Raw genomic sequence first — 23,843 nt, forward strand, 5'->3', positions numbered from 1 at the left:
GTATGTATGAACAGTGTTCTATTAAAATTTCGCAAACACAAATTAACACTAAAATGCTATATTAAGTACGGATCTCCTAAAAATGCGTCATTGTGCTAATTTTGCGAGCGAAAGACATCTTCCAAATGCAGATGCTAGCTGTCTGTTCAGTAGGCTATGGGGTGGAAGACCTGTGGCTTAAACACTCAGATGACCATCACTGCAAAGGAATGTAGACAAGTATGCAGACGTTTCCAAAAAGTATATCCCAGCTTTTTTTTGTTGGATATATCAAATTATGGCAGGATTCCACGCTTACTGAATGGCGTAAGAGCTTACGATAGTAAAACGAGAGTTGGGAACTGCCCCCTATTAAGTAGCAGATTGTGGGGAGATTTTTCCCACTTGGAAAGAGGCTTCCTTTCTGGACGTCTGCAGTCGGAACTCTTAGTAATCGTCTGCACGAACCTGCCACCTCTTCTGAAGCTCGACCGCCAGATTTCAACAAGGGCCTCTCCGAAGAAGCTTGGGTTTTCTTTCTTTTAAAAGATCACTTAAAAAAACGTCCACAGGTTAGCATCACATTTCATTTCAATGACTATATTTTATCTCTAAGTAGCCTATTAGATCAATTATGTTACTGCTAGCGCTAAGAGCGATCAGAATTATATCATCGTGCATTTTCAGGTTTCTGTATATAATGTGGAACAGCTGTATTGCTTTTGAAGTATGCGTTTCGTTATTCATATGTGCTCATTCACTTCAAGTCAATGGTCTGAATTTATCAACGTAATCTGAGCAAATAGCGCCTAATTTAAACGTCTATGGCCCCTCATCAATTTAAACGAACTATTTCACGATGTATTTATCTATGAAAGAATGCTGGATATCGTCATTGTTGGTGGTCCATGAGAGTTTTATTAATGTAGAACATATTGCATTTTTGCTTCTCTTTTGTCATTTTTAATAGACTGCACTTTTAAATAGAGACTTCTTGACTATTTATCCATTTCAATACTTGGCTGACACTCGTATCCAGTGCTTCTAGAGTTGGGGGTAGGCTACTAGACTATAGCTTGGACAGAATACACCAGAGGATTTAAGATAATTATTTGCGAATAATCTGTTGTATACTTTATTTGTTGGATTACTATTATCTGATGTGGGTAAATTGGCTTGGTATCAACTTTTGAAATGAAATTATTTTAATTTAGCCTGTTGTAATTAATGTCATGGATCAAGCATGTTGAATAGCTATATATAATTTAATATATTTCACGTTTGGCTCCTGCAGGTTTTTTATTTTTATTATTTATTTTTTTTGGTGCCGCAGATTAATCCTACTTAATTTAATTTGTCAGTCGCCTATATTAGCTAGTAGGCTATATACTGTATTGGCATTAAAGAGACCTTAATCGAATATATGCAGCCTATAACTATAGGAGGCGTGCTGAAGCCATATAACTATCGATTATCCCGTATTTTCTGAGGTGCTACAGGCTACTTAAAATAGATTATAGAATTAGATAACATGTTGTGAATAAGTTCATCTTTAGAAATGGGTGGCTTATTACGGTCTTTAAACAGAATTGCATCGCCTAGCCTATTGTTGAACGAACTTCTGGATCCACAATTTTGTAATTAGGCTGAATTATTTACCAGCGGCGAACTTAAAAAAAAAAGAGTCTCATCCTATTGCATCGACGTGTGCGGATTGGGAAATGCAGTTTCTCATTTGAACGCCTTTTTTGACGGATTCTGGAAAATGCATTGTTTATTTCCATAAAAGCCACTTCAGAGTCATACTCGTCTAGAGTAACTTTTCTTGTGTTCCTCTCCGTAGTTCATTCAAGTGCTGCTGAGCCAGAAAGACTAAATATGAAGATAAGGCTGTCTTTGGCAGCGGTAGCCCTCCTGGCTGTACTAGTAACGTGGGTCGATGCTCAAGAAGGTAACGTAGGCTAATTTCCCGTACCTCAAATTTTCCATTTTCTTTCCAATGTGATCTATTTACCATGTCCTAACGGGTTAACGGATTGACTTCCACTCTAATATAGATTCGAACCGCAGTTCCGCTCTCTCTCTCTCTCTCTCTCATGAACTGGATTGATATTGCCAGACATTGCGGATGCTGTTTCGGTTACTATGAACCTCAGATGTAGATAGTCAAAACGACACGAGCACTGGTGTGTTATGTAGGAAGGTGTCAGCATTGAACCTGAGGAATAACATACGAATTCAAGAATTGGGGTTGATTGTGCGTGCCAAGCTTCCCATTCCACTCCAGGCGCAAAACATCTGTCTGTAGTGTAGCATCTTTGACACCAGGTGGCGGCATTTGGAGATTTATTCTATGGTTGACCAAGGAATGTTATTTTCCTATTGTGAATGTACCACATTCTGTACTAGTTAGACCAACTGGCAAGCAAGTTTGACTCAATGTACTTTGGTAAACAGTCATTCAGTAGTGTCACTGTTGGGCAGTTATAGAAAATATTTTTAAATTATAATGATATAATTTTATAATTTATATTATACATATACATTGCCAAATATTAATTACAATTTTCAATTGAATATCCACATATACATGTTATTATAAATGTTTTTAGCAACATTTATTTAAATAAAAAACTTTATTCACCAAGTTCAAAATGTATACATTTTTCTTAAAAAGTTACATTCTTAAGTTTGATAAATATGTATATTTTTGAAAGATTCATAATGTCACAGCCTAAACGATAAGCAAAGTTTTATGGAATGGAAATATTTACTCACCCGAAAATATTTTTTAGGAACTTTTACTTTACTACCAGACAATTAAAAGTTTCACAGATCTCTTTATCAATAAATAAAATCGTATGGATGCTTGTGCCAAGACAAAACGTGTGAAAATGTTACAGTCCTAAGAGAGTATGTTCCGGAATGTGAGAGTGAATGTATGTGTATGCGCGCGCACATAAACTTGGTATTGAGCTGTGAAGGAGGACATGGGATTGGTCCTTTTGGAGACAGAAAAGGAGCAAGCCACGCCCATTGAGTTGATCTGCCAGGTTGGTGATCGTCCTTTTCGATGTCCACGTGACAAATCCGGCTGTTGCTCAGGCCATTTGTTGTGTGCCTGTGTGTTCAATTTGTTCTTAGCTGTTGAGCTTCTCGACAGTATTTTGCTTCCAAGCCTCCATTTCGAGCAGCTTGCATGCTTCTCATATGGCGAAATCCCACTTCTCACACCAGTCTCTGCATGCCTCTTAAGTTCTCCTTCTAATCAACTCTTGCCCCTTAGCAATATACATATGCTGGGCATTAAGTTGTAAGGATAATTTACTAACATCAATAACATTGCTTTAATTACCTTGGATTTAACATTACAACTAACATCTGTTTTCTTTAGATATATCTGCACTATACTTGCATGAACGAGGTGGAATACAGAAGAATATCATTTTAAAATATTATTTTGGTCTGTGTGTGTGGTCCTTCTTGTACATGGAGATATTTGTCAAGTGCTTCAAGTTGTTCCAAACAACTTTTCATGTACATTTGCATGATGATAGGAAGACCAGATTCAATTCAACAGCTGCCCATACTGCTATTGTTTTTTTTGGTATTTTTTTGGTATGTGTTCATTTTTCTTTTTAGTATAAATATGTTTGTATTTCAACTGTCGTCTTTGTATTTTATTGTGCTAGATTTGGTATTTTCTTCACAAATCTCTTTGACGGAAAAGAAAGTACACAAGTGTCACCTTTGACAAACTGTGTATTTGAAAAGAAGTGGAAAAGCGCAACTGATCAGGAGATCAGAACTTTACAAGCGTAATGTGCCTCTCCCCTCAGTTAAGAATGCAGAATGGCTGGGGTTAGATCACACATTTTCCTGCCTGGAAAATGTCCTTCAGGGCCAGATGTACTGAAGCAATGAGCTATGCACAATGGGTTGCAGTATTATTACAAGCAAGTTGAGGTCTGTTGTCAAAGTGAATTTTTTAATGCCTCCGCCTCCCAAAATTAACCTAGTTTGTCTTGGTACGTGAGCCAAATAGGAGTGACTGAGAGATTGGGACATGATGGGACAAGCTATGATACGTTTGCTGCTTTATTATTTCATTTTTTTAATTTCGTAGCTTTAAATATGAACTATGGAGAGAATAATTCCGCTCGGTAAATCAAAACGTCCCTGCTGACTGCTAGAGTAAAAACAGGACTCACAGGATCAAAGCTTGCAGTCAGCATCACATGATTCATCTCAATTATTTAAATTTAGCCATTCAGAATGTTCCAGAGTCGAGTGATACACGGTTCTATGTAAAAGAACATAAAATACCATGGAAAGGTTTTGTGATTATTTCTCTTTTTAAAATAAGATGGTAGCAGCCAACTTAAAAAAAAAAATTATTTCATTTTTATTTTTTTATTCCTATGTCTTTTGCTGTTGACCCCAGCGGTGGAACCGGCCTCAAACCTGCACGTCACAGAGATAGCCTCTAAGTCCATGAGAGTGATATGGAATGCCTCCTTGGGGGATGTCACAGGTTACAAAGTCCAGATGGTCCCGATGTTAGCGGGCAGCAAGCGACAGGAGCTGTATGTAGGACCCAGTCAGACCTCTGTGACCGTGAGGGACCTGTCCCCGGAAACGGAGTATGAGATCAGCCTATTTGCCCTGAACGGTCTGATGCCCAGCGAACCCATCATGGCTATGGAGAAGACCCAGCCAATGAAGGTCTCTGTAGGTGAAGATTTTCCATCTGCCTAGTTAAAAAGCTCAAGATGGTGAATCTACACAATCAGATCAATCAGTACACATTGAAGTCAACAAACAAGGTGAAAGGGCAAGTGGTGTTTAAAACACCTGTCGTGAGCCACGGACCCCTTGCCGAGCTCAGACCTCACGTTCCCACGAGCAGTACCTCATCATGAGGTGTCTCGGGGACGAACTCAAGTACTCCGAACGTCCTGGAGCCCTGGTAAGTTCTACTGAACTTCCAGCCCAGTCTCGAAGTGAAGGGTGTGATGCAAATCTGGTAATCGATGTCCTGTATTCAATGTATTCCTCTAAAGACTCTTTATCACATATGATTGTAGTAAGATATACTTTATTATAATCAATCAAAAGAATAGAGCTATACAGATTACAGTGTACATATCATCTTTTGCAGTTTGCTGATCACATGCAAGTTACATATACCCCTTTAGCTCTTTCTAATTTACCTTTCCACCATGATGTTTAAAAATCAAGGTACACCCCTCCAATATCCATCCTCTTTGGCCTTAGCCTTATCCTATAGCTCCCCCTTCTGGACGTTTAAAAAGAAACTATTTCTAGAATATTATATTTATCTAACTATGATAACTTCTCTACATTTGTCTACCTTATATAGTACCTTAATGAGAAATAAAAGATATTAAAATAAAAGGAAACTTATAATGTGTTACTTTTCCTACTTCTACAAGTAATATAGATTATAATTACCACTCCAGCTTGGTTATAGTTGTTCTGCGTGGCTCTTTCTTCAACAGCTCGTAGATATCTTCTGAAGCCAAATTCTAAGATCCCACTCTAAGGTCTAAAAGCTTATTCCTTATATATCTTTTTTGCATACAAAAGTGTACCTTTTTTGATAAGAAATGTCCCCAATATTTCAAGCGGGAAGACATTTATCTCTTATGTAACTTGTTTTTTAATGATCATATTAATTATTTCTGTTTTTCCAATTGTCATTTTCTCATACCTCAAAAGAAATTTCCCCAATATTTTATCTCATGTGCCCCTCCGGTTTGGGAATTTCCACCATCTTAATATACGAGTGTATATACTAGCTCTTATGTAATTTTTTAATGAACCTATTCATCACTGGTGTCTGTTTCAATTTCATCGTCTCTCCTTGACTTCCTCCAAACTTTGATCTCATGCAAGCCAGAAGTTAAAGCCTGCCACCATCTCAACACACTCTTCAGGTGCCCCTTTTTGTGGCGCCTTAAGGGATCTACAAAGGACATCCAGCTAATAGCTGAGTGTAAATCATCCCCCAACTTCTTCTATAGTCAGTCCTTTGAATCTATCTGATAAATTATTTGTGCTATAATCAGGAAGGCCCTTAAAGCCTCTTAATATTCTTTCGGTATTGACATCCTTTCCATTTTACTTATCTCTTTTACATTTTTCAATCTCCTCCTGCTCTTTGATCTCCCAATTATCTTCATTGTCTTTCTCATCCTGTTGCTTTAACCAGGCCTTGTGCTCCTCCCCTGTAGGAGCAAGCCAACACGTGTCAACCAAGTATGTTATCACATCTATCGTCTCCTTGAATGCAAAACTCCCTGGGTCTCCAATTTTCCGTTCTGCGTGTTCAGCATCTTCCATGGTCATGCTAGAACACATTCTACGCATGGCCTCAGTCAGGCCTTTAGCCTTGCTCTCTAAAACCCTAAATCTAAGTCCCCCGACTTCAGACCCCTCTACTGACAAGTATGGCTGCTCATTATTTGTGAACCACATATTTTTCTTCTTACGGGCGTTCTTACTACCACCTCGATGGCGTGTGCGAGGGGTTAACAATGCATTCCTTCTGAACCCATCCCCCGTCAATCTCTCATCAGGGGGGCCTAGGGCCGGGTCCTCGACACACCATTAAAGAAGTTTTCACTTTATTTCTTACAGTTAGATATAGTTGAATTCCTATTATTACCATGTTTGTCTTTCCTATGCTAATGAATTCCAGTAGACAGAAGACATTTGTTTTTTTATCTCCTCCTGCAGAATGCTCACTCGGTGTGGATGTACAAGCAGATGTTGTTCTCCTGGTTGATGGCTCGTACAGCATAGGATTGGCCAATTTCGCCAAAGTGAGAGCCTTCCTAGAAGTTCTGGTGAAAACCTTCAACATCGGACGAGACAAGGTCCAGATCAGTCTGGTTCAGTACAGTAGAGACCCACATACCGAGTTTGCCCTGAACACGCACAATGATCTTGATGCTGTGGTCAAGGCGGTACGGACGTTCCCATATAGAGGAGGCTCCACAAACACGGGACGGGCCATGACCTATGTTAGGGAGAAGATATTTGTCTCAGCCAGAGGGGCGCAAACCAACGTGCCACGCGTCACGATCCTCATCACGGACGGGAAGTCCTCAGATGCCTTCAAGGATCCGGCCACGAGACTGAGGAGTACCGATGTGGAGATCTTCGCTGTGGGTGTCAAGGATGCCGTCCGCTCGGAATTGGAGGCCATTGCTAGCGAGCCGAAGGAAACCCACGTCTACACTGTGGAGGACTTTGACGCGTTCCAGAGGATATCCAAGGAATTGACGCAGTCCATCTGTCTGAGAATTGAGCAGGAACTTCTAAATATTAAGAAAAGGAGTAAGTACTGGGATATTTTAAGACACTATAGATGGAATTTTGATATCATTTGTTGAATGTAGAACATTTGTTGAGGTGTTTTTGGCTGAAAACATGCTTGTATGCCTACCTTTTAGTGAAATATTTTAATCCGTGCCATTATTTCAACACTTCTGAAATATTATAATTTTGGCTTACAAAAACTGGTTGGTGTGTTCCGCTGCACATAAATTTTGAAAAAAGCAATCTGCAGTGCACTTTGGCCCCGCCCGAATCGTGACATCATACGTATATGTACATACGTCATATGTATATATGTCAATCAGATATTTAGTTGGAAAATTGTTGAAAGCCACAAATTTGTCTCTTTAAGTTAAAGAGTGGTTTTCAAAGTGGTTTTACAGATCAATACGAAATGGAACACTTCCGGCTCCTGATTGGTTAGAGAATACCTTATGCAAATGAGAACGCATTTAAAAAAAATTGTGTAGATGGTGGAGCCAGGCTGAAACAGCAAGTGCAAAAACATCTCCTAGCAAGAAGAAAAATAATATAATTTCCCCATATACCAATAACACTATTTTCTGTTTTTTTTATACAGCCTGTCTTAGTATTTTTTAAAATGTGCTCAATCATCTCTGAAGGCACTTTATATCAGGATCTCACAGGCAATTGCCTTAGTCTGTGCTGTCCATGTGAACATATAGCAAGTACTTCTCTAACTAAAGTCCTGCAAAGATTCCCATCATAGCTCCCATACTGTGACAATTGTGTAACTAGATGTTTGTTTTGCGGCAGGCAGGATCTTGTTAAAAAATCCAAGTGCACTGTTATTCACTTGTCAAATGTAACGTATGCATTCTTTACATAAGGATGTTGTCAGGATATGTTTTACTCAATATCCATAGGTGCATGTCATACTGTACATGCTTAAATAGCTTTAACAATGACAGAGGTCTGAGCACATAAGTTCCAACCTGAAAGTTTCAGGAAAGAAGGACTGTACTGTTCAAAACTGTAACAGTGAATGTGTTGCCCATTTCCTATATTTCATCATGGCATTAGTCAGCTGTCAAACGTCATTATTTGGATTTGTAAATTTATCTTAATTGGCTTAATGATAATGTCTCAAAGAAACATGTGCTTGGAACCCTCAGGACTGGTTACATAATCTGTTATTGATAACTGTTTATAAACACTATAGCAACGAGAGCTTAGCTGTTCTTTTGACCTGAATTATTCCACAAATTCTCAAGCCACACCAGCCTACAGTCCTGTGACCTTTGCTCCAGTTGAAAGCTACACCTACCTATAGCTTTTTCATGGCTTGGGGCTTGACAAAACTGTCAGTCTCTCAAACAACGCTTTTGTCATGACCAAGGAATTTAAATCAGGCCGAGGTCACCATCCTCTCTCAGTATCCACAAGCTGCTTTTGCTTTTGGGCCACAATGTGTTACACACATGCCATGCCTAGTTTTCTCAGGACCAAACTGAGGGGAAATAGTAAGCCAAACATGAGTCAATCTACATTACGAGTCCTAAAGGTATTCGGTGCTACCAATGTGTTGCGTAACTCAGTCAAACTTCAATTGTGCATTATATAATCATTATATAATTTCATTTTAGGACATCTTGCAATTTCCGTGCATAAGACTACGGTAAAAAATTAAGTTACTATTATAAAGAGATGATGTGTCTCCCTTCTTAGGTTTAATTGCACCAAGGTCGCTGACGTTCTCAGAGGTCACATCCAGGAGTTTCCGGGCCAGCTGGCTCTCAAACAGCACGAACGTTCTGTCCTACTTGGTGCAGTTCAAAAATGCAGAAGACCCAAATGGAGACTATGTGTCCATTTCAGTGCCTGGGGACACTTTAACTGCTGTCCTGCCCCACCTCACACCCCTCACCAGATATGAGGTGAATGTCTTCGCTCACTATTTACTGGGAGAAAGCTATTCTTTGACAGGAGAGGAGACCACATTAGAGGGTGAGTGTTTGTTTTTCCATGTGAAATTGAACTTTTCTGCAATTTGTTGTACGTCGCTCTAGATAAGAGCATCTGCTAAATGCCTCTAATGTAATGTAATGTAATGAAATGAGAATGGGTTCAAACATACAGCTGAAATGAATGTCTAGTTGTTTCCACAGATGTTAAATATGAAATAATGTTAAAACTGATATGAAAGATTAGTCAATTAGGAATAATCTCTGACAGCCAGAGCCAGAGCTGCAATAGGCAATAGCAGATTAAATAGCCAATGGTTGCGCTTGTTTGTCTTTGGACAGACAGTGGCCAAATATATTTGCACCCCCCAACCCAATAAAAACTAAAATAAGAACTTGTTGAAAATATATATTGTTCAAATACCTCACCTACGTAACATGCCAAAACAGGGCACCCAGTCTTGGTGTCATGGCATTTGGCCTTGGACTCCAGGGCCTCAACCTGTGACAACAGTCAGAACAAGGGTCGGCGCGGGCCTCAGGGTGTCGGAGGAGACGACAGACAGTTTCCGGGTGTCGTGGGATGCGGCCCCAGGGGCGGTAGTGAGGTAACGCCTGTCCTACATGCCGGTCAGCGGGGTTACGCCGAGACTGGAGACTACCTCTGGCCCCGAGACCAGCATCGTGCTGCGAGAGTTGCATCCCTCCACCAAATACCGGACGAGGGACCACTCTCGAGGGCAGGTATTCATTTAAAATATAAAGTCAATATGAGGCGAGAGATCTCTTTTTACAAGGCTGACTGCTCTCATTCTCTCCCTCTTATGGTATAGTTTCTGTATCCTGTTATTTTCACTCCCCAGTATCATCATAGTAACATGGTGAATAGTAATTTAGAGACAGTGAAATGGACATGTAGATTAATAGTATCACTTTTTTCCTGGCTCAAGAATCGCAATGCCAACGACAGTCCCACACACTGCTCTTGAATGCTCGCCAGCTGTCATTCTTAACTACACAGTATTAATGTATTTTAAGGTATACAACTTCTCTTTTTGAACAGTCTTTAACTGCCATATATTTTAAAAGCTATGCTCCATTAACATATATATCTGTTTTAAAGTGTTATGCGTTGCTTGTCTCCAAGGCAGTTTGAAAGGGCTGACCTGTAGGAAGACAGAAATAACAAACGGTTAGAGAAGACATCTGTTTCTCTTATAGCTCTTTTAACAGTTAGAACTGACTCTAGTGGGTCATGGGGAGTGGAAAGCATTTTGGTTAAGGTCAAGTGGTTTGCCTGCTACCGTTTCCTTTAATGAAATACCCAGGAACAAATCCTCTGTGGCTTGTCAGCTAACTCAGAGATCACTAAACTGTGCTATCAGATACAGGTACTTAAACCCAGCTGAAAGTGGTTTTGTTGAAGAGGCAACACTAGCTTGACAAGACATGTTTGCCCTGATTAAAAATCGTTAATCACTTGGGCCGGTGTTCTGCTATTATCTGGCTGTACATGGGTGAGGCTTGGAAGAGCAGCACTGTGAAATAAGGTTAAGCGAGATGAGGTTAAAGTTACTTGTGCCGAGGTCTTCATTCATAAATTTTCATCAGGAGACTTGACATTAAGTGACATCTGTTGCAGGACTTTCTCCCACACTGGGGAACAAGGGAGAAGTGTCCAGAGAGAAACGCCTCTTTAATGCTGAATTGGTTTCATTCATTTGTATGTTCGTATGTAAAAAGCCCAACGACCATGACATTTTCCAGTGGCCTTCTTTCCCATGGCGGTGAGGCTGATTTCACCATTCGTTGACTGACTGGACATTTTTCTGCCTGGACAGCTGAGTCAGGATCCTGGAGTTGACTCCCACATGGAGAATACTCGGCTGACTCTTAGGCTGCAACTAGAATGTTTGCTGATGTCATTTGTGCCACTGTACTGTACTTTGTAGACCACAAGGCTTCACTGAACACTTTGTATAGGGTCCCCAAGTATACTTTGAGAAACCACTTTGTGAGAAAAATGATCTCAAGGCAAAATAGGAAATTAAAGGAGGCAGGAATCACTGTGTTTGTCAGTCTTGTGCTGCACACAGACATATGTAAACAGACTAAGCAAGGCTATCTTTACATGATTTTGTATTCAGTTTTCTGAATTATTAGAGTAATAGAGTATTACAGTGATGCCATATTTTTGTAGGCCAACCCAACTCTTTCTTCCGCCATGGGTTCCCTCAATCTACTTCCCATAAGTAAGTTAAATTGCAACCGTTAATAGTCTAATCCACTATGTTGTTATGTTGTTATGTTAAGTTGCAAACCAGTTGCTACATTGAAACTATAACAACAGTCATATTTTTCCAACCACCACTCAAGTTTCATACCAGGCGACATTATCGTTGTAGTCTCTATATAGCTACTTGTAACGGCTTTGAAACGCACGTTTGCAATATTAAGGGATGTAACTTATGTCATAGACCAAACCTGAAACTCTCTTAACCACAGACCATATATTCAGCATAAATCAAAATCCTTATGGGAAAAAAATATGGGAAATCCTCCAAAGGAACCCATGGCTCAAACTACAAAAGCACTGTTTCAGCCTGTGTCTGCCTACTGCACAATTTTGAAAAATAGTTTCTGGGTGGAGTGTGTCCATCTCATTTGCATAAATAATTATGTGACCAATCAGGTGCTGGCAGTGTTCCATGTAGTATAGATCATCCATCCATCCATTATCTTAACCCGCTTATCCTGAACAGGGTCGCAGGGGGGCTGGAGCCTGTCCCAGCATACATTGGGCGAAAGGCAGGAATACACCCTGGACAGGTCGCCAGTCCATCACATGGCACACACACCATTCACTCACACACTCATACCTATGTTCAATTTAGACACTCCAATCAGCCTAACCTGCATGTCTTTGGACTGTGGGAGGAAACCGGAGTACCCGGAGGAAACCCACGCAGACACGGGGAGAACATGCAAACTCCACACAGAGAGGCCCCGGCCGACGGGGATTTGAACCCAGGACCTCCTTGCTGTGAGGCAGCAGTGCTACCCACTGCACCATCCGTGCCGCCTAGTATAGAGCAACACATTTTCCACCTACGTCATGATCCCAGGGGCTACAAAGGAAAATATTTCTGCTGAAGCCAGTGGGAATATAAATGCTAAATGGTCTGCATTTTTATAGCGCTTTACGATTTATGCCTCTCATTCACTCATACAGTGATAGGCTGCCATGCAAGTTACCATTCAGCTCATTTGGAGCAATTTGCGGTTAGGTGCCTTGCCCAAGACAGGGGGTCGAACGGGCAACCCTGCGACTGCCAGACAACCTCCTCACCTCCTGAGCTACTGCCGGCCCTGAGAACCGACAACAAAATGCGCTTAAAAATATGATACTTTTTTGTAATATATGAAAAACTAATGAAAATGTTGACAGATTATGTTACATTGCCACCCAGAATCAGGCTGGCGAGATACAGTGAGGTAAAATTAGCTAGATTCTCCTGGACGGGTAGCATGCTCTCCCTTATATTTCTAACTAGCTGGATGTTACTGTGGTGCGCCTATGGAGAGCCCAAAGTCTTAAACTATACATGTATTGTATAGTTGTAAAACATTGCATTCAGCAGTATGCTAGTTTTCATCGCGCGTACAGTATATTGGGGTTTCCATTATATTATTAGCAAAAGCGATTGGACCTGGGTCTGAGGCTGGGTTTTTCAATACCTTGTCTGTGCACACAACCCAACAACTTTTTTTGGACATTTTTATAACTTTTTTCGTTTTTGTTCTTTGTCACTGTCGTCTTCTTTTACTATTTTACTATTGTTTTCAATGTCAGCTGCAATGTGCCCCCAAAATGGACCATTCACAAGGACGCATCAGTGACATAGAACAGCTCTGATCTATTGATCCATAACTGCTGGATATCCAACTTGTGATCAACAATTTTCTCACTCAATATCTTGATTGACATGATGTGACATAGAGGTACTTCCAAAAAGGTATGCATCACAATTGGGGCAGGGCCAGAACGGATTGCAGAAATCCATGCACTCACACAGCATATAGTAAGGAGGGAGAACTCATTGAGGAAGGCCTAACAGGTAAATAGTGGGCCCCCTGCTGAAAGAGTATCCCCTGCTGAAAGAAACAGCTCAAGTCTCAAGGTTTTGAAGCAGCTGGTAGCTGATTGACCAGTTCAGACCAGCTCCCAGCTTGACATGTTGTGACTAGCTCAAGCTATGTTTTGAAACAGCTCAGACAAGCTACCAACACTAACTGGTTGACCAGCTCATTCCCAGCTAGACCAGCTTCATGACCAGCCAGTTGCCTCTTATTCCAGTGTTACCCCTCCATTGCAGAATAAAAATAACATTAAACATTAAATTAAAACATTATAAATCCTGCTTTAAAATCCAGCTACTGTATACCAGCTCATCAACCAGTTAGTGCGGGTAGTTTGTCAGCTATCGAAACATAGCTTGAGCAGGTCAAACCCTGTCAAGCTGGGAGCTGGTTTGAACTGGTCAACTAGGTACCATCTGTTTCAAAACCTAGCTTGAGCTTTATTTCAGTCGGGAATACAAGCGGATTTCTATTATTTATAACTGCAATGGTGGCATTACTCCGATGTGGCGCTGTTAAGCAACACAACACAAGAACAATAGCTACAGCACTGTATGCATGGAGTGCAAGATCAGACGTCACTCTGATTTCGCTGCGTTCGGACAAGTAGCCTAAATCTAATTTTCTTTCGCACCCAAGCCTATCCAGTATTTTTTTTTTATTATCCTAAATTATCCTAATTAATATTCCATCAGCTCGGCTTTTCTGGCCTGAAAGTTTCACGGTTTCTTGACACAGAGGGCTGGCTTTTTTCTCAGCAGAAGGCAGAATGGAAAGAATAATAATTATCTGTTTGCATTTACACATGTTTGACTACCCAGAAAAGTCTACAACACTGGGCAACCATGGATTGTATGAGGCAAGGAAAATGTTATGCTTTTCATAGAAGCCTCCAGAGACCTTGGTGACCTTGGGCAGAAATTCTTTGTGTAATCAGTAGCAGATCGAGTGATAGTGCCGGCCAGCAGGGCCTTAACATCCCAGAGGTGTAGGAACAAAGCGAAGACAACAGTGAAGTAACGCTCAAACACTTAACTTTTAATTACAAAAAGGAGGGCCTCATTTTCTCTGTCTGTTCCCCTCAAGAAAATCACATTCCTTGGTTGTGGCCTTTTCCTTGCTACAGTTTTTTGGAGGGAATTGGACTGAACTAAATCACACTTTGGACTGACATATAATTGTTTCCAGAAGTCCAAGTCAAGTACTACACAGTAATATGATGTATGCAGTATTTTTATTTTTTATTTATTATTAAAAGGCTTTCACTTCAGTAAAATAAAAAATGAAAAATAAAATTTGTTATTTTACTGAAGCTTTTTCTGCGACTGTGATAGCCTTAAACAACTCTTTGTCATAATTCATTGGACATCAGGTTTATTCATATTCTTACATTTTTTCAATTGCTGAGACTGTAGGACATTGTGTAATGTCTAAAGTGTGCGTCTATGCTTTTAAACAGTGCCTGCAGTAGTGATCACTGTACGGATGAGGAATGTGCAATAATTCTCACAAATGAGCCTCTCGGATATCATGTGTGAAGAGAGTGTCTTTTGCTGTTCTGTGGGATGAGTTCCATAACAGTTCCAGAATCTTCTCCAAGCCTCAGGCCAGAAGTGCTTGTGAATTACCTCCTGGAGGAATGGGTCAGGAAGAAATTGACGAACCTGGGATGGAATTTACTCTGTGAATGTCTTCGAAATTGTAACAAAAACGATAAATGTATCAACAACTTGTCAAAATTTATTTTTGTACGTCTTGTAGCGATTGTTTGTGAAAATGGAAATGTTCCTTGTTTTTGGTTGCTTGACATCATTTACCTCAGTTTCTTCTCCTTCATTGCTCATCCTTACAACTTTTTTTCTTTTTCTAGGTCTTTTTATTTCATTTCTCACCGAAGTAATTTGGCAAATTAGCTTGAATCGTGCCCAGAGGGCTGGATGTAGTCACCTGGGTGTAGTTGTTTTTCTGACTCTAACTCTAACTCTAACTGTTCTGTGGTCCTACAGAGATCAAATGTAACACCAGTGCCAAAGCAGACATTATCCTGCTAGTGGATGGCTCGTGGAGCATCGGGTTTATGAACTTCAGGACCATCCGCACGTTCATTGGTCGCATGGTGGGCGTCTTCAATATTGGCCCGAACCTGGTTCAGATTGGTCAGTCTTCTGTTTGCTACAGTTGAAGGAGTGTTTCATTTCAGTAAATGGTGAAGTCATGTGTGTTTACTGTGACTCTGATTGACATTGCAGGCTTGGCTCAGTACAGCGATGACCCCAAGACCGAGTGGCACCTGAATGCTTACAAAACCTGTAAGGAATTGTTGGATGCTGTGGCCAACCTGCCATATAAAGGAGGCAACACAATGACAGGTATTCTATCATGTCCACTTTATACATTTCCTGAGTGGTTGTATTCACCTTGGGTGAATCTGTGGCACAGCCCTGGCCTGGATTGAGTCCTACCTCTCTGGTCACTCCTTCCAGGTTGCCTGGGCTGGTACGGTATCGACAACTCTGCCCCTTGCCACAGGAGTTCCCCAGGGCTCCGTCCTAGGCTTCTTTTTTCTCTTTACACTCGTTCCCTTGGCCCTGTGATCACTGCACATGGTCTATCCTACCACTGCTATGCGGACAATACCCAAGTCTTCATCCCATTCCCACCATCTGATACACAGGTTTCAGCCCGTATCTCTGCTTGCCTGAGTGACATCCAGAGCTGGATGGACAACCACCCTCTAAAGCTCAACCCAGGCAAGACTGAAATGATATTCTTCCCTGCCTCTCCCCATCTGGATCTCCCTAGGGGATACCACACTTACACCATCACCCAGTGCAAGGAACCTCGGCATAGTGATGGACAGCAGACTGTCCCTCTCCAAGAACATTGCGGCGGAGACCCGGTCAGACAGGTTCTTCCTATACAACATACAAAGAATCCGTCCCTTTCTCACCCCGTACTCGATCCAGCTCCTGGTCCAAGCGATGGTTCTGTCCCGCCTGGACTACTGAAATTCCCTCTTGGCTGGCCTCCCAGCGTCCGCCATCAGACCCCTCCAGCTTATCCAGAATGCAGCAGCTCGTCTGGTCTTCAACCTTCCCAAATACTCACATGTCATGCCCCTGCTGACTTCCCTCCACTGGCTGCCTGTCATGGCTCGCATCAAATTCAAAACATTGGTGCTAGCCTTCCAAGCAGTTAAGGGGTCTTCCCCAGCTTACCTACAAAAAAATCATCAGACCCTACACCCCTGCCAGACCTCTTCGTTCAGCCTCCACAGGCCGCTTGGCACCTCCCCCTCTCCGAACTTCCACCTCACGCTCATGACTACTGTCTGTTCTGGCTCCATGGTGGTGGAACAAACTCCCCGTTGAGGTCAGAACTGTAGAATCTCTTCCCACCTTCAAGCGCAAACTGAAGACGCACCTCTTCAAGCTGCACCTCCCCACCTCCCTGTAAACCTTAATTGTTGTCTTTCTGTAATTTTTTGTGTATCAGTATTTTTAGTTTGGCTCGGTAAGCAGTGTTTGGCTAGTTAAGGGGTTTGGTCATACTTTTGCGTTTTGTTTGTTTGTTTGTCTGTTTAAAAAAAAAAAAATCTAATTGGCCCTGGTCCTTATCTTTGTTGTACTGGTAGCAGTTGAAATTATACTTCCCTCAAGGGTCTTTCAGCGCACTTATCCCTGGTTATAAGTATGTACTTTGTTGTACGTCGCTCTGGATAAGAGCGTCTGCCAAATGCCATTAATGTAATGTAATGTAATGGAATATGTCAATCTAAAGCTATACAAAATTGGTTTTCTGGATATGAATTGCATGTATTTCTAGTGTCTATGATTTACAGAGACAATGTATTCTTGCTTATTTTCACAGGCCTTGCTTTGAACAACATCCTCCAGAACAACTTCAAACCCAATGTAGGACTGCGACCTGACTCTAAAAAGATTGGTGTGCTTATCACTGATGGCAAATCTCAAGACGAAATTATCATAAACTCTGAAAACCTGCGGAAGGAGGGAATTGAGCTGTATGCAGTCGGTGGGTAATGATTTTGAACCATTAGTGCTCAAGAGTTCCATTGCTTTTCAATTGAATATAAGTTCCCTGTGTCCTCAGGTTGACACGCTGCTTGAGGGACACTGTTGGAAGCAGTTAGAAGACTATTATATTCGGTTTTTTTCCCTAGTTTCAGTGATGAACTTTGGAATGGAAAAATACTTGACGTGTATGACTGTGTTCAATGGAAAATGGGTCTCAAATGAGTGTAAATGCATTATTGGCTGTGTTTGACTTCGGCTCGGTAAGAAGAACTGAAAAGAGAATGTTCTCTGTTTAGGTGTCAAAAATGCGGATGAAAATGAATTGAGGTCCATTGCCTCAGACCCTGATGATATCCACATGTACAATGTGGAAGACTTTTCCGACCTGCTGGACATTGTGGACAGACTCACCGATAACCTGTGTAACAGTTTCAAAGGTTCAGGTAAAGCTGCCTTAGCAAACCCCACCTCTCTGTCTTACTGTCCCTCTTTCTCCCGTACTCTATAAGAATCTCCATTCTGAGGGACAAAGAAAAATTTCACAAGATCATCATGATATTGGCAGCACCACTGTCATTTATCTAAAACCCATTTATCTAAAATATTTATGCTGCCCTGGCAGCTAGACACACGGACGTGATAAAGCCAAGCTGAAACTCTTGAATGCCAGCAGCAATAGCTGCTGTATAAGAGTACTGTGAGAAAAGCGGTCCTGTCTTGCAGCCATTATTTTAAGGAGGCAGAACAGATTGTGCTGAACTGAATTCTGCGCTTCATAAACAGGAGTAGCGGCGTCGCTGAGACCCGCTAATGTCTTTGTGATTTGGCTCACACAGAACACAGCAGAAAAAACGGGAAGATTAGCCAACTTCTGTGGAAATAAATCTAAAAGCCAAACAGATTGTGTTGTGTAAGTTGCATTGCTAAAAAGGAAAAAGAAATTATGGAAACCTTTGGATTGAACATTTTCCTTTTTTAATCAAATTTAAAAGAACTGTTTATGATTTTGAAATTAGGATAATGTGGATAATTGAGTTCAATTGAAGGTACAATATGTCATTTCGGACTCCGAACAGCCAAGAGAGTAATTGCAGCAAGAAACACCCTCAAACCACTGCACTGTTTATCCCTTCCCCTTTTCTGTGAACGTGTTGACATTGACGGAAGGGATTTACAGTGGTCTTGTGACAATGTTTTCACACAAAAATCTTACCTATTGCACCTTTAAGACCCCTCTGACTACGGAGCTCTAGTCAATAAACAGGGGCGCTATGTGTGGCCCCGGAGTCAGGGGTCAAACTCACATACCGTGTGCTCTCACCCAAGATGGCCCGGAGCCACCCACCAACTTGGAGACCTCGGAGATGACCCACCGCTCCTTCCGCGCCACCTGGACTGCACCAGCAGGGTCCGTGGAGAAGTACCGGCTGGAGTACATGATCGCGGCCAGGGGGCCTACTCATGAAGTGAGCTAGCCACCGCACTTTTCACCCCTCCAGCTGCGAAACCCGCCCCTGTCGTTACCTCTGGCAGTTCAGCTCAAACTTTGAAAAAAGTGATTGACTGTTTGCTTTGATTCGAACTTCCCAGGATTCTGAAACCCTGTTGCCCACCGATGTAAAAGTTGACAGGCTTCATTTTGCGCGGGTTTGGAATGCCCTCGACCAGATGTACACCCGCTTTGAGACTGTGTTCGGTTTCAGATCCGTGACATATCCATAGTCGAGTGTCTGATATACTATTTCGGGCAGTTGTTATCAGGTGCCCCTCTCCTAACAAACTTTGTGTCTGGGTGGTTCCGTTTGATCTCCTATGCCTGAGATCTGTGGCGTTGTTTCATTTAGACACACCTGTCATGAGTTACTTAGCTCGGTCTGAGGTTCAACCCCAGGTACCCTCTCTCCAGATGCCTGGAGTTGGCTGTTTTCCACCCCTATTCTAACTGCTGCCGGACCTGCTGAATCTAGTTGGCAGAACACAGGAGTTTTTACTTTGTCTACCAAATATCTAGCGTCAGTCGGCACTTTATGGGAAGCGCAGTCATACAATAAAGCTTGATTTTATTTGTGCTTTAATTCATGCTATGACAGTACATAAGGGATAGTAGCAAGTGAGTGTGTTTGAAGTGTTTCTTTGTTTTCTTATAACTGCACCTCTACATGAACTATTTCCAGAGCACAGTGTGTTCATTTAACTGATAAACAGCTTATATAACTGATAATTGATGCAAAGCACCAATTAATGTGGAAATTGATTGGCATTACGCCAATGCAGGGGTGGGTAATTCCTGTCCTGGAGGGCCAGGGTTTTTGTTGCCCTGGCTACATGAGTTGATTAGCTGTATTCACCAACACGGGTTCACTCATTACAGTAGATTAGATCACAGTGAAAGGTTCCATATATGGGCATATATGGCTGTCATTCATGCACTCATCAAGAAATGCAGAAAAGCATAAATGGTAGGGCCAATTACATAATTAAGGCCAGAAGTACGAGAGAACCGGAAACAGATTCAACTCTCTGTGCCCACTTCCACTTCGATGTTTTCCAATGGCGGCACAGGTTAGTGGAAGTGCATTTCCTTGTTGTTTTTGGCACGGTGGTGTTAGGAAAACATCATTCCGGCCCAAACTTAACTTCCTCTGTTTTTCTGCAGATGTCTGTCAATGGAACAGTGACCACTGTGGTCCTCAATAACCTGAATCCTCTGACCGAGTACATTGTCAAAGTTTTCGCCGTCTCTGAGGATGTGAGCAGTGAGCCATTGAAAGGCACAGAAATCACCCGTGAGTATGAGTCTATTTACTATCTTTCATTTTCTTTCCTTTTCTTCCCATTTTCTTTCAGACTCTTTTCATTTTGTAGAAGTCATTGTTGAAATCACTTTACTGAGTCTACTCCTCAGACCATGTATTTGGGTTTAAATCTTTCTACAAAAGTCACAGTAGTGCAAGCACATCTCAACCTTTGACTCATATTTCCTTCTAAGAAGAACTAATGTTAAAATTATCAAAAAAATGTACAGAAGGAAAATTCTTTTGAAGGCTCAGTTTTAGGTACATTTCATGACATTATTTCACACAACATAAATCTCAAAATAAAATATTTCAATAGCACACTGTGTTCAACACATTTGTCTGGAAGAACACTTGCTTACATGTTCTGGTGGTCTTGTCCTGGAAAAGGTTACTGGCCTATTCATTGTTAAGTTAAACAAATAATTTAGCATTGCAGTAGATGCATCCAGGCACCCAGGCTATGAAATACCTTTTCTGTAGTATTTTTTGTGTATTAAGTTGCTGCAATAGACAAAAGAGAGAAAGTGTTTCTGTGTGTGTGTGTGTGCCTTTGCATATGTGAATGCATGTGATGGTATGATGCTGGCTGGTGGCTTGGCTGCCCTGTAATTATGGTGACCCTTATCTGGGTCATTGACAGTAGGATGAGCACAGTTTCTCCACGTTCCTCTATGTCTGACTTCCCCACCCTGCAGTGCCAGTCCCCAGTGCGAGGAACCTGAGGGTGTCTGATGAAACCACCACCACCATGAAGGTCAGTTGGGACGCTGCTGCAGGGGCCACCGGCTACCAGCTGCTTTACCGTGCAGTCAACGCCACTGTTCCCTCAGAGGAGAAGGAGGTGAGGTTGACTGAGACTGCTTGTTTTATGACTGTCACTCTGGTTAACCTTTCGGGAGTGCCTTCAGCAGGACCTCCAGGTCCGTTGATGCTAGCACCAAAGCATGAAATATAGCTTTTTTTCAATAAACTTGGGGCCCAACCAGTTTGGAATGGGCATCTGCTTTATAGTGGTGTTCACACAAGGTCTACTGAAAGGGATTAGCTCGTATTGGCTCTGTGTATGTTTTTTAGCGGGTCTCGTCTCTAGTAGTTAAAGATGATACGTGCCGAGTATAATATGTGAACAGATGCATTTCACTCTAGGGGAGGTTTGCGCTGCAGGGGTCATCCGGATAGTCATGCAAAGGCGCTTGTGGCCATAATTTAAGCCTGGGGGATTGCTGCTTTATACTACAGACCATATAATAAGTTTTCAGGTTGCATTCTGGGTGAGTTATATCTTAACCACTTAACGACTGGGCCGTTAACCCCCCCTGCAGGTGCGAGTCGGGGGAGGAGTGACTGAGGTCCACCTGGAACATCTGTTCCCCAACACATTGTACAGTCTCTCCCTCATTGCCCTCCACGGAGAAGAGGCCAGCGACCCCACAGTCATCAATCAAAGCTGGACAAAATTAATGCCCGGTTTTAACACAGGGTAGTGCAACCCAATCAAAGGAGTCGCTCAATGCAATTTCCTGCAGCATATCACCCTTCAATGCTCCCAGCACAAAGCTGGTATTTGCGCAGTCAAGCTTCAATCTACATGTACTGCTTCTAAGGCAATTCAGATTTCTGTGAAGAAAGAAGACCATTATTTTTAATGACTCTCACTAAAACTGTAAATGTTTTTGTACTGTCTCTTGATTATAGCTTAAAACACAGACATTTATCCTCCTAAAAGCATCCAGGTTACTAGCTGATATTACATTACATTAGATGGCATTTAGCAGACGCTCTTATCCAGAGCAACGTACAACGAAGTGCAGATCAAACACAAGTACAAGTGTGAAGAGGACCTGAGAGGACAGTACAGTTCCGAGTCCTAGTGTAAACATACAGATAATCAGAACCCTTGAAGAATACAATCAACTTCCAAACTAGCATACACAGTTGGCAGCTAGAATACCCTGAGTACAACAATACAATAGCTAATACAAAAAAAACAACAATATCTATACAAGTAACAATCTCTGTACAATCTATACATAAGTGCCATTACAGTCTATGGCATATATAAGGCTAATCATGGTGGTGAGTTAGGGAGGGAAAGGTATAGCCTGAAGAGATGACTCTTCAGTCTGCGCTTGAAGGAGGTCAGAGACCGGTGCCGTTCTGACATCCACTGGGAGGTCATTCCAGGACCAGGACAGACAGCAGTCTGCAGCAGCAACCAAAGTTTTAAATTTGATGCGAAACATAACAGGCAGCCAGTGGAGGTTGCTGAGCAGGGGGGTGACGTGAATGTCTCGGAACCTTGAATACCAGACAGGCTGCAGCATTCTGGATCAGTTGTAGGGGTCTGATGGCAGATGCTGGAAGGCCAGCCAGCAGAGAATTGCAATAGTCCAGACGGGACAGGACCATTGCTTGAACAAGGAGCTGAGTGGAGTAGGTGGTGAGAAAGGGTCGGATTCTCCGGATGTTGTACAGGTAGAACCTGCACGCCCGGGTCACCGTAGCGATGTTCTCAGAGAAGGACAGCCTGTTGTCCATCACCACTCCAAGGTTTCTTGCATTAGGGGATGAGGTCACTGTGGTATCCCTTAGTGAGATGGAAAAATCGGAGAAGGGAGAGGTTAGAGCAGGGATGAAGATTACCTCCGTCTTACCTGGGTTGAGCTTTAGATGGTGGTTGCCCATCCAGGGGAGGATGTCTCTCAGGCAGGCGGAGATACGGGTTGAGACCTGTGTGTCTGATGGGGGGAAGGAGAGAAAGAGTTGGGTGTCATCGGCATAACAATGATATGAGATTCCATGAGCAGAGATAACGGGGCCGAGGGATCTTGTGTAAATGGAGAAGAGGAGGGGTCCAAGGACTGAGCCCTGGGGGACTCCTGTAACAAGGGGGCGAGGGGTTGACACTCTTCCAGCCCAGGACACCTGGGAGGACCAGCCAGAGAGATAAGATTTAATCCACTCTAAGGCTGTGCCACAGATCCCTGTAGATGCCAGGGAGGCTAAGAGGATGGAGTGGTTGACTGTGTTGAACGCCGCAGAGAGGTCAAGAAGGACCGCAGAGAGATCTCACACTTCAATTTGGCTAACTATGAAGGTACCCACATTAAATCTGTGTGATGACCAAAGAAAGAGAATGAAAACACTCATCAATCAAAGCTGGACTAAATTAATGCCGGTTTTAACACAGGGTAGTGCAGCTGTTGGAGTAGTGTTAAAAGTCCCTGGATCACCAATAAATAAATAAATAAAATAAATGTACAGCATACCTTGGGGGTATGTCGCTGTTTTTGAGTCCTGGAATTTGGATTGCCAAAAGGGAAAGCCAATTGATACGACAATAATAAAACAGGCCATCATTGACATTGACCATTAATATGATTGAGCAGTGCCTTCAAATACATTCATTCATTCATTATCCTAACCCGCTTATCCTGAACAGGGTCACAGGGGGGCTGGAGCCTAATTCCGCAGTAACATATTCACATTAAGAGTGAGCTTGTCATTCTGTGTGGAATATCTGTTGCAATAAAGTAGCCAGTGGTTTTGTCAAATCCTGTCAAAACAGGCGGTAGCAGTACAAGCTACACTTGGCATCC

The 23,843-nt window shown here is 42.1% G+C and overlaps 1 protein-coding gene across 1 annotated transcript; it reads left to right on the plus strand.

The window, feature by feature from the left end:
• Nucleotides 1-411: 411 nt before the first annotated feature.
• Nucleotides 412-22,139, plus strand: LOC133127970 (collagen alpha-1(XII) chain-like). The gene is made up of 12 exons (XM_061241125.1): nt 412-551; nt 1,823-1,930; nt 6,742-7,344; nt 9,034-9,312; nt 15,416-15,565; nt 15,659-15,778; nt 17,280-17,444; nt 17,743-17,889; nt 18,773-18,912; nt 20,103-20,232; nt 20,940-21,085; nt 21,567-22,139. The coding sequence occupies exons 2-12, from the start codon at nt 1,858-1,860 to the stop codon at nt 21,726-21,728; spliced, it is 2,115 nt and encodes a 704-aa protein (XP_061097109.1). The 5' UTR covers nt 412-551; nt 1,823-1,857; the 3' UTR covers nt 21,729-22,139.
• Nucleotides 22,140-23,843: the final 1,704 nt, after the last annotated feature.

This window comes from Conger conger, chromosome 5, assembly GCF_963514075.1.
Source record: "Conger conger chromosome 5, fConCon1.1, whole genome shotgun sequence".
NCBI lineage: Eukaryota > Metazoa > Chordata > Actinopteri > Anguilliformes > Congridae > Conger > Conger conger.